This window comes from Pseudochaenichthys georgianus, chromosome 4 (genome assembly GCF_902827115.2).
Source record: "Pseudochaenichthys georgianus chromosome 4, fPseGeo1.2, whole genome shotgun sequence".
NCBI lineage: Eukaryota > Metazoa > Chordata > Actinopteri > Perciformes > Channichthyidae > Pseudochaenichthys > Pseudochaenichthys georgianus.
This window is the reverse complement of record NC_047506.1, coordinates 34605890-34625336: the sequence shown is the minus strand read 5'-3', so window position 1 is coordinate 34625336 and position 19447 is coordinate 34605890. Positions and strand designations below refer to the sequence as shown.

General features: G+C 39.2%; 1 protein-coding gene across 1 annotated transcript in view; it reads left to right on the top strand.

The window, feature by feature from the left end:
• Positions 1-2396: 2396 nt before the first annotated feature.
• Positions 2397-19447, top strand: part of LOC117445927 (protein Niban 1-like) — a 46690-nt gene continuing 29639 nt past the window's right edge. Inside the window, exon 1 of the mRNA XM_034081870.1 lies at positions 2397-2615. Within this exon, the coding sequence (XP_033937761.1) occupies positions 2561-2615 (55 nt within the window). The 5' untranslated portion in view covers positions 2397-2560. The remainder of the gene's footprint in view (positions 2616-19447) is intronic.

Sequence of the window (19447 nt, the reverse complement as noted above, 5' to 3'; positions counted from 1 at the left end):
ACAGAGAGACCACAATGGAAATATGCCGTAGGGCTTTATTGTGTAAACCCAAATGGTCTTTTGATGTAGCAATTTGTAGCTGTGGTGAAGCTGCATTTGAGTTTATCAACAGGTGTCTTTTATAGCAGGAGGTTCATCTTCGGTGTGCTCGCCCTGTAGCCTCTACCAGAGGTGATTTTTCTGTAGGTTCTGAACCTCACATTAGAATTGAAGGAAGTGTTCAGATTGTTGACTTCTGTAAAAGTGGTAACAAGTTATGACCTCATTATTCAAAATAACCCATTTCAAATACATAATATATTATGGTATTGGGTCATAAAAAGTGACCCATGAATGTGTTTATCACTTTAAAAGGGGACGTACAATGCTTATTTTCAGGGTCATATTTGTATGTTGTGCCTCTGCTGTGACATGTCTCCATTCTTTAATCAAAAAGCTCTTTATTGTTCTCAAACTGCCTGTGCTGCAGCACCTATTTTCACCAGTCTGCTCTGATTGGATAGCTGACCGGCTCTGTTGTGATCATATACAATGTGTTGGAGCACTAGCCAATAGAGGCGCAAGTGTTATGTTGTGATGTCACTATGTTACAGAAATAAACAAATGAGTCCAATGGAGGGGTTTCAGGCAGGGAAGTGTGTGGGAGAGAAACTCCCTGTAATGTAAACTTTGGGATTTTAGCCACAAAAAAAGAAATTACTAACAGGAAAGGGAAAACAACAAAAACAACAATAGGGCCTCTTTAATATAAAAAAAACCATTATATTTTTCTCATACTGTCAATCTGAATATACCTGTATTTACCATAGGTATTTACTCGTCTGAAACGCTCTGTTTTAGCGCCTGTCTCTTTAAGCCACGCCCCTGAGAAAGCCCATTCTGAACTGATTAGTTTGCAAGCTAAATTTGGGATACCTTTGCAAAGGTAGTCTCAAGCCATGCACGAGACAAGGGAACCAGAGAGGCTTCTCAATACTCAAATTTCCCCTCCTCGACTCCTCGGTCCTCCGGTAGTGACCCGGAAATGAATTTCAGCGTGCAGAAAGCAGAGCAGTGTGTAAAATAAATATCACTCAGTATAACAGGCCTACTCTCTTTATTTGCTTTAGTTTAGTAAATATCTACAAAGAGTCGATATTTTTCTAAGACCATTTAGTGCTTCACATAATAAAATACACAACGGCTGTAGCCTGATTATGCTTTAGGAGCTGTAGGTGTGTGTGTTGTACAGTGTGTAGATGTGGCGGACAGACAGGTCTCAGTTGGTTTGGTGTCCTCTGCTTACTTTTAATACTTGCAAATACAACTTTTGGCCCGTAATTTCAATTCCCGTAATTTCAATTCCCCATTTCAGCGACCAGAGAGGGGGGGGGGGATATATCCAGTCTCTGATTGTGTTATTATGAGAGCTCTGCTCTCATACTTTAAATTGCATATATTTATATAAATATATTTGTGTGTGTGTCCGCATCTGTAGCCTGTTATTGTCTCATTATACCGCACTCTCAATGAATTCAAAGTAAATATGTGGGGGAACAATGTTCAGCTGATCTAACAGAGATTATAAAATATGACAAAACACTAGACAGCTGATGCAGCTGTTGCCATGTAATAATGAACAGACGTCGCTTTAATATGACCGCTCAGAGGAGAGGAGTTCTCATTTCTTTAAACGTCTGCTGCTTCCCCTCCTCTCTCCTCGGTTCCCCTCCTCGGTCCTCCGCTCGCATCTCCTGTGGGCGGGACTAAGTCTCGAGGAGGGGAATCGAGGAGGGGAGTCGAGGAGGGGAAATTTAAGAATTGAGAAGCCTCTCAACTCTTTATTCTTTGTTGAATCCCTTAGTTCGTTTGGTATTCACTTCAGAATAACTCAGGTTTGTGCAAAAGCACTGAAAAATTAGTTTTTAATTACAAATCCACTTTTATGATGCCGCAGTCAAAGGTGGAGTTTTTGTTTTGTTTTTATAATCTGTGATGCTGTGTAGCTTAACCTGAAATAATACATCATATTAGTTGATTTATTGTTTGTATCATTAATTAGGATATGCAGAGTGACTTAAATAAATATGTCCTATGGAGTTGAATTAGAAAGTATATAAAATGGTAATATGCAAGTGTCTCAAATGTGTACTTAAGTAGGCTACTACACGACTAATGTACTTAGTTATTTTTCACAACTGTAAATTATTTGAGAAAATTAAATAATCACCTATCCGACAGTATTAATTAATCATTTTAATGGAATGATTTGATCTAAATCACATTTAAATATTTCGATTGCTGTTCAATAAGTAATCAATGCACCTGATTCAACCCCCCCAGGGCATCATGGGTGTTATCCAGAGGTGAACAAAAAAAAGGTGAGTTGGCTTTCTGGCTAAACGTCACTGAATGACACGGTGCTCGGGAGGAGGAGAGGAGGAGGAGGGCGTTTCCTCCCTCCCTTCCTCCCTCCCTCCTCGCTGCCGCTGCAGATCGATGTGTCGGAGCTTGTACCTGAGGACTGAACCTTACCTGTGGATTGAACCTTACCTGTGGATCCTCTCCCGGCAGCAGCACCATGGGGATCTCCGCGTCCAGTCTGCTGGATGAGACCACATCCAACTACATCAAAGGTAACATAATGATACAATTGGAGCGACGTGGAGATTACGCACCGCGCTCTCACCGCGTTTCCTTTAACACAAATCTGCTCTTTTGGATTGATCTTTTTCTTCAGAAAACTTCCCGTTATTTCTTTCTGTGCTGTTTCGGAGCTTAAGATGTTAGTGATACGAGGACATCATTAAATCAGTCAAGGATGTGTGGTTAATCTGCTTTAGAGGAATCTGTGAATTTCTTGCTCGGAATGTTTCATTCAAATCACTCATCTGACAGTTTCTGTAGAGACAAACCCCCCCCCCCCCCCCAACTTGTTTCCAGAGATCTGAATATCTTATGTGGAACCTGTGTCTCTGCTTTACTTGCGCATACATTTACTTGCGCATCAACATTTCCCCAAGCAGTATTTTTTTCTGACAGATAATAACCTCAGGGAGGAGGTTGAATTCTGCTGCCAGTGTTTTCGGCTCTGCTATCTGCGGGGCTGATCAGGTCACTGATCAGGTCACTCCTGCCTTTCCAGTCCTGCAGGGGAGAAAAGTGAGCTGGGAGAAAGTGCCAATACCTGTTGGCCCCTTTTGTTTCCTCTGCTGCTGGGTGTGTCCCTGGCAGAGGACAAAAGGTGCTTCTGCTGCGATCTCCCCACCTGTGGACACAGGTGTTAACATCACATTTGAGGACAACACAGTGGACTTTGAAGCATTTTTCTATTTTCTGACCAAACAATGAATAGATGAATCTGGAAAATAATCAGCAGATAATGGAAAATGAAAACTATTGCAGCCCTAATGATAACCTGTTAGCTGAGAATCCACCATTGCAACAGGACAGGTCTGGCCCCAGTCTGTGCATGTTGTGTATTATGATCATTATTCCAGTGCCAGAAATCTGATTTTCTCAAAGATAAATGCCTGAAAATGTTGCAACTTTAGTGGAGGAGCTAGGCCAGGTATATTTTAATTAGTGCCACCAAATGTAATCCCATGTGGCCATAAACGCTTTTAGTTGCATTTTCCAAGTTTGTGAAACTGTTTGTACGGGTGGCTGTCACACAAAAGTATAATTGAGGAGTAATTTCTATCCGTCTTATGTCAACTAACAGAAACTTAGACCCTAGCCACACAGAGACGGTAACAAAAACGAACCAAATTCGATATAAAAAAAGTACATATGCCGGGCCTGTAAGGGGCGCTGTACTTCTGCCACAAAATACAACAAAAGCAGCGAAGAAGACCCCCGAGCATGGTTGCCATGGTTGCCCTTCTGTTTATTTTCCGCGGTGGATTTAGCAACATGTAGTTCATGTAGTTCTCCATGTCCACTTGTTGCTGATGGTTGTGGTAGAGGAGCTGTAGATGTTGCACTAACATCTGTAGCATGGTCAGTAGCTCCTGCAGTAGCTACTGACCATGATTAATGAGCTTGTTGATTGATTAATGATTCAATTGTTGCTTCTCTTTGTGAAACAATCAGAGCAGCTCTAATCCCCGCTAGACATAACGAAAAAGAAAACATCCAGAGTGAGAGCAATGCAGGTCAGACGCCTGACTAAAATTAGTTTGGTCATCATCAGTTTCATCCAACAGTCTGCATCAGGCTGAAGTCACTTTAATGGGATCGGTAGGATTGTTTGAAGAGGGGTTAAGGTTTATTTATCAGTGTATTAACTACAGTAGATAGCTGTCGGCTTGGACAAACAGGAATACCAGACTCCCTTGACAAAAACACTCATTTAAATGTTAGTTTTTACGTAGTTTCTACGGCAGTGTTTGTGTAATGGTGTGGTCATTTCAGATGCATCAAAGTCACACAATAGCTCAAACTAACCAACCCAAAAACTAGCATAAGCTAAAAAAACTGACTGCAAACGTACTGTTCTTTTCAATTGAGTCTGGCACTCCTCTTGGTTCAAACTGGTTGCATGCCAAACACTATTTGTATAATAACCTTGAGGCAGCGTAAGACAAATATTATACACCAAATTACTGTCGGTGCCTTTTAAAGAGAAAATGGATAATGGCTTCAGTTCACTGTTGTAGTTGTCCGACACCAAGGTTAAGCTGGGAAAATATTTTAAATATGGCTCACACTTAAACTGGTTTTGATTTAGTTGGACCTTTTGACAGGTGGCTAAAATCCATTTGCTGTCGCCCCCGTTCAAAGCAGTCCATTAGCTTCCATGCTGGTACTCCTGCCTGCTTCTCTGAACTTGTAAATGTACTGTACTACCTTATACAATATCAACTATGCCGTTAAAGTTGTATATTGAACATCAGGACTTGTATCAGCTTCATGTTGATGACTGTGATCAGAAAGTTCTAGTGCTTCATTCACAGGTCTAGAAACCAGGTGTGCAGAATCGAAGCCATTTGCTTCTTAGGTCACTTGAACAACAGACAGGGTCAATGCTTAGTAAAACCACGCTTTTGTAAACCAACAAAATAAAGGTGAAAAGTCAGAGAAAGCAGAGAAAAAGTTGAAAAGAGAACAAAGGCCAAAAGTGCAACAATGTTTTTTTTAAACGCAGAATCGTCTGGTGTCCATTTTTAGATATTATTGTAGTACTAAGAAAAGATAAATAATCGTCTGTGAAAACGCCCCGTGTCTGTTGTTGATGTTGACACCGATTGCCGCTGCTGTTGCCATAGTTACAGAGAAGGAGGATCATATGTTGAAAATGGAGAAGTGAAAATATTGATCCTGTGAACTAGAAAATCTTCTAAATGTGTTTTTCAGACTTTGCTGTAATCAGCCCTCACTCTGCCCGCTGGTGAACAATATGCCGTATGTAATCAAGGTTGGAGGAAACCAAACTGTGGTTTAATGGGGTCCTTTGGGTGAGGTTTTCTCCGGCAGATCATGTAGTTTTCTATTTTAGAAGCTGCTCACTTACTCTGTGAGGACCTTGATGTTTGTCTTGTCAGATTTTCTTGTAAGGCTCTTTATTTGAGAGCTAACCCAAAAAGCAGTGTCACTGTGCATCCATTTCTTGTGGGGAAAACCTTCCTCTCTTTCAACGGCTAAATGTGTGTGTGCAGGGTGCAGGGTGGAGGGTGGAGTGGGTGTGTGCTGGAGAGTTTGCTGAATGTCTGTTGGTAGTTTACTGGGTTGGTCTGGTTCTTGTTGAGCAGGCTGGTTTGGATGAGGTTAACATGTGATTCATGAGTTGACTGCAGTCCAGTTTGGGTGGAGGCAGATTCCACACATTGGTCCTCTTTGTGAGCCGGGCTGTAGAATGTAACTTTTCTTTGGTTTCCAACTATGACTGACAACATTTCGTCACCATGCAGATGGCCTCAACCAGTTGTTCCCAATCTTTTTCCTTAAGGCATCCCTTTATCATTGCATTGACTTAAAACCCTGAAAAGTGACATAATGTATTTTATGGATAGCTCCATATAAAGTATTTCAGGAATGGATCCTAAAACCTGGAAATGAGTTAGCATTTGACCTCTTCTGGTTTCTTTTTAACGTGTTTGCCTAAAAAGTCATAACATTTATGAAATGGTGGTTGCTAATTGAATTGCTAAACGTTATCAAACCAAACATTAACCGCCTTTAGCTTAGCGGTTATAGTCTAACATAAGATTTTTATCTCTTGCGATTGCATTAACGTTTAAAAAGTCACCAAGTGGTGACTTATGTGGAGATTATCAAGCTGAACCAAATATGTAAGTATCATCAATGTGTGTTGGCAACAAAGCTTATTTTCTGCAATATTCCAAAATATCCCACTTATTTGTGTTGAGGTAGCCCTTGTGATGCTAACTTCCAGGTCGGCCCGCAAACATACGTCATCACTGGAACACTGTTTTATTCAATGGCAGTAAACAGAGAAAAAAGCCTACATCTTTACAGGGCCCTTGAAAAGCGAGATTTATCTATTTTATTTAGTTTGACTTACAAACATTCATGAAGTTGTAGGCCAATTGTATTTTAGTCTATACAACTTTCTTTTTAGCTTTATTACTGAACATTCAAATGCACTAGGATATGTCACTATTATTATTTTCTTAACATCTATCGGTGTAGGTTCGCTTTAAGGATTAATCACAGCTGAACAAATGCACCATTCAATGGTTGCTGTGATGGAAAACATTTCAGATTTCTTCCAAACACTCTAGCTACAGTAAATCAGGGTTGTCTCTGATTTTGTTTCAGAACAATTCTAAGGAGAAAGGGAAGCCCTGCAGATACAGAACTGTGCTTAAAATGAAATCAAATATTTGATAATGAGCTTGTGGAGGGCATATTTCACTAATTGCTTCAACATGTGTCTGTTGGACGTCATGGATTTGCAAGGGGATATTTTCCACAGTAAAAACTGTCAACAGCAACAGAGTGTGTAAGGCACATGTGTCAAACTCAAGGCCCGGGGGCCATATCAGGCCCTTGGTGGATTTAATTTCGGCCCGTAGGATAATTTTTAATTACTATTAGATCTGGCCCGCCGGTATATAGCACCCACACCGTCACTCAATCCTGAGGGTCTCCTCAGCTCAGAGCCTGAGCCCAAGCATTGATGAACTTGCACTCAAGATGAGATGCCAAGTATCTGCTTGAACTAGCATCACAGAGCAGCAAACTGAGTTCAATGGATGTTTCCTTCTGCACTTTTTTTCTTGAGACAACAGGGCATGTTTGTTTGTTTTCTTTGAGGGAAATTGTTTTGTTGAAGCTGTTGTTGGCCTGTGGAAAAATGTAATCCTAGGAAATTAAGCTGCAGATGGAGCCATAAGAAATGAATGCAACTGATTATTTAATGTTTAATGTTGTTTTTATAGGCAATCATTTAAGCTTTGTTATTTCCAGGTTTAATATGTGCAATAAGTTCATTTCAATAATTTTTCCAATAAACATTGAACCAGTCCGGCCCTCGACTAGTACCCATTTTTAAATGTTGGCCCACTGTGTATTTGAGTTTGACACCCCTGGTGCATAGTTTAACTCTGAGACTCTAAACAACACACCAAACCATTGGCATCGATGTATAGTGGTGATGTTTACTACATCTGGCAGCATGGTGACATGTTTATCTTCACATATTTCACCAAACGGAGATGCTGATTCAACATCTGCTCTGCGGTGGAGTCTGCATTACTCAACAGTTTGAGATGTTTCAGTATCCACTCAGTGACTGATATGTATGGACGGGATGGGTATAAGCCTGGTCTGAAGCTGGTTCTGGTTCACAGATGGTCTTGACTAGAATGCCAATTAGCTCCAGCATCAGTCGATGCTGCTAATGTCTTTTTGTTATATGTTAAATGCATTCTCAGTTTGTTTACTGTTAGGGCTGTGACGAATACTTGTGAACTTGAGTAACGGTATGACTAAAAACGACCGCCGTACTGTGGAGCATCTGTTTATGTTGCAGCTAATCTATGATGCGCAGGTTGACTTGACAACAAATCTGTGTTGAAATCGGCTAAAAGGTTTCTTAGCCTTACATGTTAGTTCATTTTAACAGGGGTCTCTTGTAATACGTTAAAACACATTTCAAGTTTGTTTACTGTCAGGGCTGTGACGAATCCTTGTGAAACTTGAGTACCCGATGATTAAAAATGATCACAGTACCCTGGAACCAATGTTTACCATACAGCTTATGAATGATGCGCAGATTGAATAGAACAACACATCTGTGTTAGAATCATCTGGAGAAAAGATTCGTAGATTTAGCTGTTAGCTGTTAGCGGCTGGTGGGCCGACATTCCTGCTTGGCTAAATTGGGGTTGCCAACAGCTTAATTTCAGAGAGGTTAACAATTATTATTGTTCAAAGGTACATTTTGTTAAGTTATCATGATGTGTTCAAATGTAGTTTTGTAGAATTTAGTTTTTGGCAAGATTATCGTCATTATTAAATAAATGATTAGATGCCCCCTCTTCCTGTTCAACACACGTCTTCTTCCCTATGAAGCCATCAGCTAATGATGAAGATCCAACTAAGTTGTAGTTATTTGTACATTCTGGAGACAGAAGGGTTGAAATGTTCTAAAGAGTGGACTAACTATATCAACGTGAATGAAAAAAATTGTTCTGTGTAACACTCATTACCAACAAAAAACACTAAACAATTATACTATCAACGCTAGGATTAGTTAAAGATTTTAAAGATGACACATGTTGTTTACATTCAGTCTTCCCCACCAACACATGTGTGTATTGAGCTTCAACATATTGTATGCATTTCCTTGCTTAAAATCATCGCTGAAGCTCTTTTAACTAAGTATTTTAAATCCAGTATTGTTTGCATCCATGTTTATCTTTCAATCTTCTTCTTCTCTTTCTATGTTGCATTGTTGTGTTTCTTGACATGTCACTGCCGCAGCCGCCTGTGCTGTGAAATATTGGCAGGGATGCGCATCCTTGTGGTTGTACATAAGCTATTAAAACAGCTACATAACACTACTAGAGCTCCAAAACTACACGGGGGACTTTTTACACAAGTAATTACAGTACATCGAGTCATTTCCAGATGTTCCTTTGCTGAGCTGTTGTTTGAGTCTGATGGAGGTGATTCTTTAGTGGAGTGAAATGAGACTTGGCTCAGTGTACAGCGTAACATAATGTTTTCAGAAAGATCTTTATATGTTTAATTAAAATGCGAGACGGTTTGTTCCCAGTTAGATAAAATGGCTGTAACAGTTGTAGAGATTGGCTGTTTTTGCTGTCAGTTCTTCCTGCTGTGTCACTCCAGCTGCCATTACACCATCCCTCAGATATTCAGAGGGGCTGGGAGGACTCTGTGGATCCCCCCACACACACATTGTAGATCTGAGTCCACTGCTCTCACAAAGAGAGGAAGCTGCTCAGGCTCTCTGCTGGAAACCCACCTGTTGTTTACTCAGACTGACCGACTGACCACACAACACAATGCAAAATCTGCTGCCCAAGTGGACAAGAAAGCATGTATTTATCACAAAAGTATTTTTGATTGTATCATATCATGGTTTTGAGAAACATACCTTCTCTAAAAACTAATGTTTTGAAAAAAATCATATTGAAACAACTGTATTTATTTTAAGTTTTCTTAGACAAAACAACACTTGAATACAAGATGACATTTTAAGCACATCATGATATGTTATTATTTATCTTTGCCCAATAATCTTTGTGACTGAATAGAGCATGAACACATCATGACGTATCACAATGGAATCTTGCTCTGGCTGCGAACAGCTAGAGTTACCAGCTCTCCCAGCAGGAGTACATTATTTCACAAGACGGTTGAGTAATTCATCCAACGTTTGTTTGACTGCCAAACTGTTGATCACCATAGTGATCACGTCTCAGTTTACTGATTTTGAAATATCCTATTTCAGTAAAATGGTTGTTTCTCAAAATCAAATATTAGAAAATTAACAGTTTTTTTCTGAGACTGAGATATTCAGATGGATCTTATGTTTGTGTGTACTTGAAAAGGGGTAGCTAAAGTGTGAAGATGTTGCATATGTTCTGGTGTTACATGCAAGTTTTATCTGGCTCATTTCCTGCTTCAATCTCAGAGCAAATGGAGCTTTTAATTTTAAAGCTCATGATTTACAACTGCATCAAATTGAGTGTAAACTGGTTCTGGGCGTCAAGATTTTGAGTTTTCTGCATCCTCCAGGTTTGATGGTATGTGAGCGTCAGACCAGTTCTGCGGCTTGTAAAATGGACAGACAGATTCATTCATTATTGTCTCAAAAAATCTTTGGCATGGTCACGCCCATCTGAAGCAGCTTTCTATTCTAATAATAAGGGTGTGTTGCAGTCAATAACATCAGACCTTTCTTAGTGCATACCTCTATCATTATTGTCTATCCCTCCTCTGTTTTGTCTCTGATGAAATCTCACTGCAAACACGGCACAAAGCAGCGCATCCATTTGTCTGAGAGATAAATCCCGGACCATCTGTGAAAAAACCCACAAGGTCCTTTTTAAAAACACTAAATAAATTGCTAAAATCCTTAAAAACTCTTTGTACTAACTGGATAGAAAATGATATGTCTGCTGCACCACCAATTTTTCTTTCCTACTAATATAAAAGCTGGAGATGATTTAAAAAGCGTTATTATATTGTCCAAATCAATGTCCCTTTCATTTATTTTTGTTGGACAAACAAGCAAGGAGTTAGCCACCATCTTTGTTTTGATCAGGACATGGAATTAAAACAGTTCACAATTCATTTTTTCTCTTTTTTTGCAGCAGCTAAATAGACACATGTTGGTGCCTTTTAACATCTACCTTGTTTGATTGGGAATGTCAGACTTTCCAGTGTGATCAGAACTGAGATCCCAGGTACTAACTTCCCCGGACCACGGCCCAATAGCCTACTTTTGTCAGACTAAAATAGGGACTATTCACATGTAGTAGTCATCACTCATCAGTCACATGGCTAATGGATAGAAGGATGATCTAAATGGAGTAAACAAGACAGATATATTTGTTTAACTTCTCACCAAGCTCTCTGCGTTACACTGTGCGTTCTGAGAGTTAGAAAAGGAGAGAAAAGGCTACAACAAATGCACACATTCCTATTTTTGTCACACACACACACACACACACACACACACACACACACACACACACACACACACACACACACACACACACACACACACACACACACACACACACACACACACACACACTCTCTCTCTCTCTCTCTCTCTCTCTCTCTCTCTCTCTCTCTCTCTCTCTCTCTCTCTCTCTCTCTCTCTCTCTCTCTCTCTCTCTCTCGTCTCTCTCTCTCTCTCTCTCTCCTCTCTCTCATTGTGGCTTGTCCGGCATGTCTGCCTTGTCTTGCTCTGTGTCTGAGGTATTTCCTCACACAAGAGGATCTCTGAACGTCACAGTGCAGTGAATTCCCATGAGCAGCTACATAATGCCTACACATGTGCGAAAGAAAAAATATTTAGAGCATTAAGTGATTTTATTGTTTTTTAATGTCAGTGTTCCATGCACACACCCTTAGACCACAATAACTTTCCCATGCTCTTATATGAAGCACACTATCTTCTTCCTCTTGAACTTTAATAAATTAAGATTTCCGGCTTTTCTCTGTTTTTAAATCATGTTAAAGTGAATATCTGTGAGTTTTGGACTGACATAATATTGTCACTATGTTACTTTTTAAATCATGTTAAAGTGAATATCTGTGAGTTTTGGACTGACATAATATTGTCACTATGTTACTTTAAAGGCACAATTTAAAGTTCTCTAAGACATAAACATGCCCCCTGCAGGAACTGTGTTTCCCAGTGCATTATCTTCTGCTGCCTAAATCATGAAGGTGGAAGGGCAGGTCTCTCCAGTAGAGCTGTTGAATTCCTAAATCACTCACAGGTCACATACCAAACACTCACATGCCAACATAGGTTTCAGCTAGGTTGGCAAGTTAACGTTTGTCGTAATACAAGACTTTCATGCCAGAATATGGATGTTTGTTTGTAGCCTTTATTTCACCAGGTGAAAGCCCCTTGAGATCAAAAGATCTCTTTTTCAAGGGTGACCTGCAGGACATTAGTTACACATGTAACATAAAAACAACAGAACAACAATAAGGATGACATACAACATAATGTACAGGGTACAGTATGTTAAAAGAGAAATTGGTCCCTGGAATTATTGCTTCTGTCTATGGCTGTGTTGAAGCATAGTATCTCAAAAAGAAGATGTTTTAATAGATATTACTGGATGGCAAATAACCCTCAACTTTTTATTTATTTTATTTTAGGACAGATTTGTCATTCTTCACCCTCTCCTTAATGTATTTTAAGGACAAAATGTGTACAACTTTCACTAAGAAGTGAAATCCTTTACACACCACACTTTGATTATTCTGAGTGTTCACAGTTAAGAAACACCTACAACATGGATTAGTTCACAGGTGTGGCTCTTGGTCAAACTATGAACAGAAACTTAAACTTGGTGTATCAACTAGATGCTATATTGACAGTCAAAGCTGGAAGAATGTACTATGGATGTATTGACCCTCTGAAACCCAAAAGGCATGATTATTTTTTTAAGTCGCCAATATTACACCATTTATTATAGCCAGAAACTATAAAAACAGCATACAGTCTGTGAACAAACCATTTGGGACAAATGCTTCAAACAGGAAAATAAACCATATCTAAGCTTCAAATAGTCATATTCCATTAATACAATCCTTACTCTACATGTCTTATTTAACATTTCGCTTTCCCCAGCAGAACGGGGAAGCCAGGCTTAGTTTCGGCTGACAGTCATGTGAATTCTTACTTTGACTGAACTGCAGGCTATTTGAACAGAGCAGAGGCAACCCGGTATCACGCAAGACGTGAACATGTGATGATTTACCATGCTGGGAGACGTGAAGATGTTATGATTTCGTCCCTTCAAACGTGACAGTTACACGGTATTGTTAACCAGTGGAGAAATACCCGGAAATGCCAAGCAAACTCTACCCCGACGGTCGGTTGTTATTATCAATATTAATATTATAATGATTTATTTTGTAATAGTCACACTCCATTACACCAATTTTCTTGTTGCCCCAGCTGGTCGACACCTCTTTTAGCAGAAACAAAGGCTACATTAATGTATAATCGATGTTAATCCATGTGTGTGGATGTGGAATTAACAGATGTGACGTTGTGCGATTGCGTTGCCAGGCAACAGCTTCGGTTCATGTTCATTTACAAACTCTTCAACTACAACCGTAGTTATATTTGAAAACATGTTAGAAGGCCTCACGAAATACTTTAATGTAAATTTAAATGTACCTATCTACCAATTGGATCAAATATAAAAGTCAACCAAATTAGTGTTGATACTGCAAGGAGACGTATTGTGTGAAAGGAAATGTAAGATGTTGTTTAATTGCTTATATATTTATGATCCACGTCACATTTTCAGTTTTGGCGGCAGTTCCTCATGTTTGTCTAGAAGTCTTCTCATCAGGGCTCTATAAATAGAGAACTACGGCAGATATGTAATATTTAATGCAGCCGAACCGTGTATTACAATGCCGTTATGTGATGACTTTCAAAGAGAAAAGCAAGCACACTCGGAATAAAGTATTGTTTTATTTTTTAAAATGTGTTTTCGGATTTCACATCGCATAAACACCAAATCCCAGCGTGCATTGCGGCTAAACCATCCAATCATCAAGCTGAGGATCTTGCCTACATCTGTTTCCGGTTTCGTTTATGACGGATGTATTTTGTTATACACACATTCCTTCACATTTACATTTTAATTTACATTAAAGTGTTTCGTGAGGCCTTCTAACATGTTTTTAAATATAACTACGGTTGTAGTTGAAGAGTTTGTAAATTAACATGAACCGAAGCTGTTGCCTGGCAACGCAATCGCACAACGTCACGTCCATTAATTCCACATCCACACGCATGGATTAACATCGATTAATACATTAATGTAGCCTGTGGCCGTTTCTCAATCTTGAGGATTCTGTCTTCCAAGCCAATATTTCAAGGATGCTACGCCATCGAGTGCCGCCGAAGGACTGTTCCAATCTCCATCATACTTGGAATTCCACCGAGGCCGCGTCCTTGGTTTGGGAGAAATTTCGAGGCTACACATGGGGAGACTTCGCGTCCTTAAAATCCCCACCATGCTTTGCGCACGGACCAATTTCAAAAACCCTTGCGGAGAATGGCTGAAGCGACGCAGCACACATTTAAATGTAAGTATAGTGGCGTAGAACATGTGTTGGTGAATATGTTACTTTGTTACATTTTGTTTATCACCAAAAATGTGTTCCGTGAACGTAAAGCAAGTTCATAATTAGATAGACATCGTGAGGTATTTATTTTCGGTACAGTTTATGTTGAAACCGTTAGAGAGAATGGCACACTTGTTCCTGTTCCATTCTTCTTCGTTTTCCGAAGCCGTGGCTTGGAAGCATACTTGCTTCGTTTCTGAAGGAAGTGACTTGGAAGTATGTGACTACCAAGCCAGCATCCTCGCGATTGAGAAACACCCTTTGTTTCTGCTAAAAGAGGTGTCGACCAGCTGGGGCAACAAGAAAATAGGCGTAATCGAGTGTGACTATTACAAAATAAATCATTATTATATTAATAACAACCGACCGTCGGGGTAGCATTTGCTTGGCATTTCCGGGTATTTCTCCACTGGTTAACATGGGTTAACAATACCGTGTAACTGTCACGTTTGAAGGGACGAAATCGTGACATCTTCACGTCTCCCAGCATGGTAAATCGTCACATGTTCATGTCTTGCCGTGATACCGGGTTGAGCAGAGGACAGGAGAGGACTTTCTGATGTAAAACCCAGTAGTTCAATATGTATAGCATGTGCAGCTACCATGGTTTTCCCAAACGACGTAACTCTTGTGGGCACTTGGAAAAAGTTGTACAATTAGAATCCATTTCTCCCACATTTTAAAATAAATAATTAAAGAAATTCGACTTGTTTTATTTTTTTAATTACGATTTAGGACACACAAACTGTGTGATACTCCACAAAATACATCTTCCTGCTTCTTGCCATGATTGTGTTGTTTCACTAGGGGAGCAAGACTTGATGATTGAGAGCTGATTGGTTGATCCTGTCACGAAGCAGGTAATAAAGGAAGACACAAAGGTTATGAAACTAAATCACAAAGAATAAAATACATACATGCATACCTTGGTGCAAACATTACAAATATTCAATTAAGATATTTATCATTTATATTAAGGTGTCTGGTTCAGTTTGTGCTGACAGTCAGAAGAAACAATCATATGGTATGTGATGTTAATCCTCTGCCTTCGGATCCAGCTTTTAACATTCTTTCTTTAGACCATTATTCAGAGATACAATCTGGATTGTTGTCATCGTTAGGTAGGAGAGGTCAAACCAGTGGAGTAGAGTGCAGCTTAGTGACTCACTAAGCAAATACCTCCTGACTCTGGAGGTATTTGTGTCTTATCTAAACTTTCACTGTGCAGGTTGCAGCATACGTCAGCAGGACGACCTGTTTTTGATGGATGCCTGTTTACAGTTTGGTGATCATTCATGCAACATGAGCGTTCTCCTGGGAGTGAGGGTGCCAATCGCTACCTGTCGCTCTGTGTGTTTTCTACAAAGTCAGTCAATATGTGCTCATTTCTGACTTTAAAATAAAGTCAGGGTTGAAATCAAATCTAAATCATGTGTGGGGAGTTTAATGTTCTAGGTTCCAACATGTTTTATGTATTGCATTAGTTTGTCCTTACATGTACTGTTTTTCAGGATAAATCTATTTATTTGACATACTGCGTAATACAACGAAACAAAGAAACATGCCTTAAAGTACAAAGCAGTCCCTTTTGTGAAAGTGAAAGATTAAAATAAATAAATAATGATACAAATAAAATGTTGGTTTATATTTATTTAGCCTGGGCATGATGGGATAGACTGCTATCAGTATTTAAAATAACCAAATATCTCTGACTGTAAAATTCACTCAGCAAACATTCAAACCCTGCAGATTTATGAATATTTAAACTTTCCTGAGGCCTAGAAAAAGCTGTGTTTCTATGCTGTGTTTGGGCCTTGCTGCGAGACTTTAGGAAAATAGTAGCTGAGCAACTTGTATCTGAATTCATTGTCACCATCTAAAAACAAAACATTTAGTTCTCACAGTGCATGCACAAAGTGAACAGGCTGGAACTCCCATTAGTAATGAGACAAGGAAACCCCATATCTGACTCCAACTGGGAGCGGAACGTCACCGATAAAGAGTCACAGTGGCTCCACCTTGAAATCACTGTAGTAACCACATTGATGCATAAGCGGCTGTTGTGTGGATGTGTCTGTATCTGATGGAGTATGTTTCCAACTCTGTGGGCTGTGGTTAATTTGCTCTTCATGACCCAATCATGCTGCTTTTATGACAAGCTTGTTGGATTTATATAATGTCTTTATAATGTGTGTTTGCCACTCAGTTTTAATGAGCCGAGGGAAGCAATGAGAGGCAGGCAGATGGCGTACGCTGCCTCATTAACAGTCATTCTGGTTCATCAGAAATGTCCCTGAAAAACGGCAACAAAACAAAGCATGCATTGTGAGAAATCTGTGATTATGTCCATTAATATTCATTATTTGGTTTGTAATTTCAAGTTGGCGCATCCCCAACGCATTTCTGAGGGACTATAGGAAAATAAATATGGTCATGCTTAGTCTTGACAGACTATATTTTTGACTATCAAGAATAATATGTTATAGAAATATTTTAGAAAATGACATAATTTTTACACGGTGCCTAAAAGTGCCTTGTCTTAACAGCAGTGACTAAAATAAAAGTGTGTGTGTTACTATACAATGCTTATAAACATTAACCTCTTTTTAAAGAAATCAAATAAAGCACATTTTGGTCGAGCCAAAGTGCTGTCTAAATATTCCAAGCTTCCTCTCTGCGTTTGCATAACCACCCAATCTGAATAAATTAAACAAACAGCGGCTGCAGATATTTTGCATGAACAGCAGCTGAGCATTTATTTAGGGGCTGGCGTCACAGCCATTCACTCTGCAACGTGGACTAAAATGAACTCGGAGCAGCGAGACTCTCTGAAGGAGACGAAGGTCCTCCTCCAGCCTGATTTGTGCTGCAGCTTCTCAAATTGCAGAGAATGAGTCGTCAATTATAACGTATGTGTCTCCCAGCTGGCAGCCAACGCAGAACAAACATCTGTACTAACTGACAAATCAAATCCATTTTCTGTGCACAGAGAGAATACAACTTCTCTCTGTGTCTGTGAGGGGTTTCTGATCCTCCCCGAGTGACTCACAGCTTCTACTTTATTGGAAAAAGTTTAACCTCGTACCTGAGTGATGCTGTTGTGCAGAAGTAGAAAGCAGTAAGCCGCTCTCGCTTTCGACAATTTCTGATCAAAGGCAAAATGTAAAATTTGTGGTGAAAGAGGATTTGCTTGTAGACTATTAACAAGGAAAGACCTAGTTTTTTTTTGGCAAACTTTCCAAAAATTGCTCATTTGGTGGGAACAATATTATTGTTTTTTGGGATATATATTTTGTGTGACAGGAAAAAAACCAGATAAGGACTTTGTTATAGCTAACATGTTTCTATACTTGTGACGTTGCATGTTCCTCGCTCATCTTTGTGTTGACTATAGCGATCCATGCTTTTGTTGTTTTATATCTGACGAAGAATGATTGTGATCTGTTGTTCGCTGTGCGGGCAGAGTCAGGATTTATTTAAAACATTTTCAAATAATTGCATTCTCTGAGATTGTTTGCAGATGGAAATTCTGTTTGCACACTCAAAGACGAAATCTCTAAAATGAAGTAAAAGGAATTTTGTTTGCATCTAAGGTGTTAAACGGGTTTAATTTATAACAGTTGTTGTCAACAGTTGTTGGCATGTGACCTTTTTAAAATAAACCTGTGCTGCTGAGAAGTCACAAGTTTGAGCAAATAGGGATTTTGGCTGATTTATGCAGCTTATTTTGTAGGGTGCATGTCGCCCAAACTACTCCATTTTCAAAATGTTCCTTGCATCTTGTACATTATCATGAAAAAAACAATTGTTTTGTCTTGCAACCCCAAAGCAAACATCTAAAGTAGATTAAGATAAATTGTGTGTAAAGTTGACAATAATGGGTGGCGGCTTGTCAGGGTCAACGGGTACACCAGACACAGAGCTAACCTTTTACACGCTGCATTGTTTAGGTCTGAGGAAAAAACAGGGCGGTCCCCTGAGATCCAGCTTCACACGGCAGCTGCTGATTAAAACAACTAGCTAGAACAATAATCCTTGGTTAAAATACATTTCATTATGCTTCAGTCACGCCACAAATCTTAATCTAAATGTGTGACTTACTGTTTGGTATATCCATCCATCCATCTTCTCCCGCTTATCCGTGATCGGGTCGCGGGGGTAGCAGTTCCAGTAGAGAGCCCCAAACTTTCCTTTCCCTGGCGACATCAACCAGCTCTGACTGGGGGATCCCAAGGCGCTCCCAGGCCAGCGAAGAGATATAATCCCTCCACCTGGTCCTAGGTCTACCCCTTGGTCTCTTATACCAGTTTGGTATAGTGGCCAGACATGTATAATAGAACACCTTAATTTCAAGGCTCTTACATTTTGTTATCCCTAATTTACACTATTTGAAACATTTGACATTGGCATTCATTATTGATTAAAGCTACTAAAGTTGTGAGTTAGGTTTACATTAGGGCTCTAAAATATATGTCAAACAAGCATACATTAAAAATGTATCATCCAGGTATTCAATAGGGTAATCTTTCAAAATCTAATTATGGATTATAAGTATGCATTTTTTATATGGATTGATTTAAGGAGTTAATGATCCTTACACTAATGCAATATAATAATACAGCTACCCCAAGTTGAGTCCTTAACAAAAATATATATTTATATAAAGAGGCACATAAGGAATTTCCTAAATTAAGGGGTTATTTATTGACCTATAACATGATATGGGGTTCTTTATGGAATACCACTTCAATTAAAAAGGTTTTTTAAGGGGTAAAAATGTATGAAATGTAAAAAGTAACATAAAAGTCATGGCTGAATTAGATTTCAATTGAAATATGAAGGTCCCTTTTGAAGATCAACTACCTTAAATAGCTATTAATTATCTATTTATATTGGAATGTTATTGTTTTGTGATCCCTTTGAACTTTCTCTAAAAACCTTAATTATATTTATATGAATTTTTGAAATTGAATTTTAAGGTAAACATGAGTGATTTATTTTGTTATCATTAAAAAAAAGTTTCCCTTTTCTTCGCCCTTCGAAGCCTCAGAATTTCCACATGTATTTTTTCGACTCTCAAACCCAGTGTAACGGAGGATCGCAGCTTCTGTTTCCATGGCGATGTTGTGGTGGC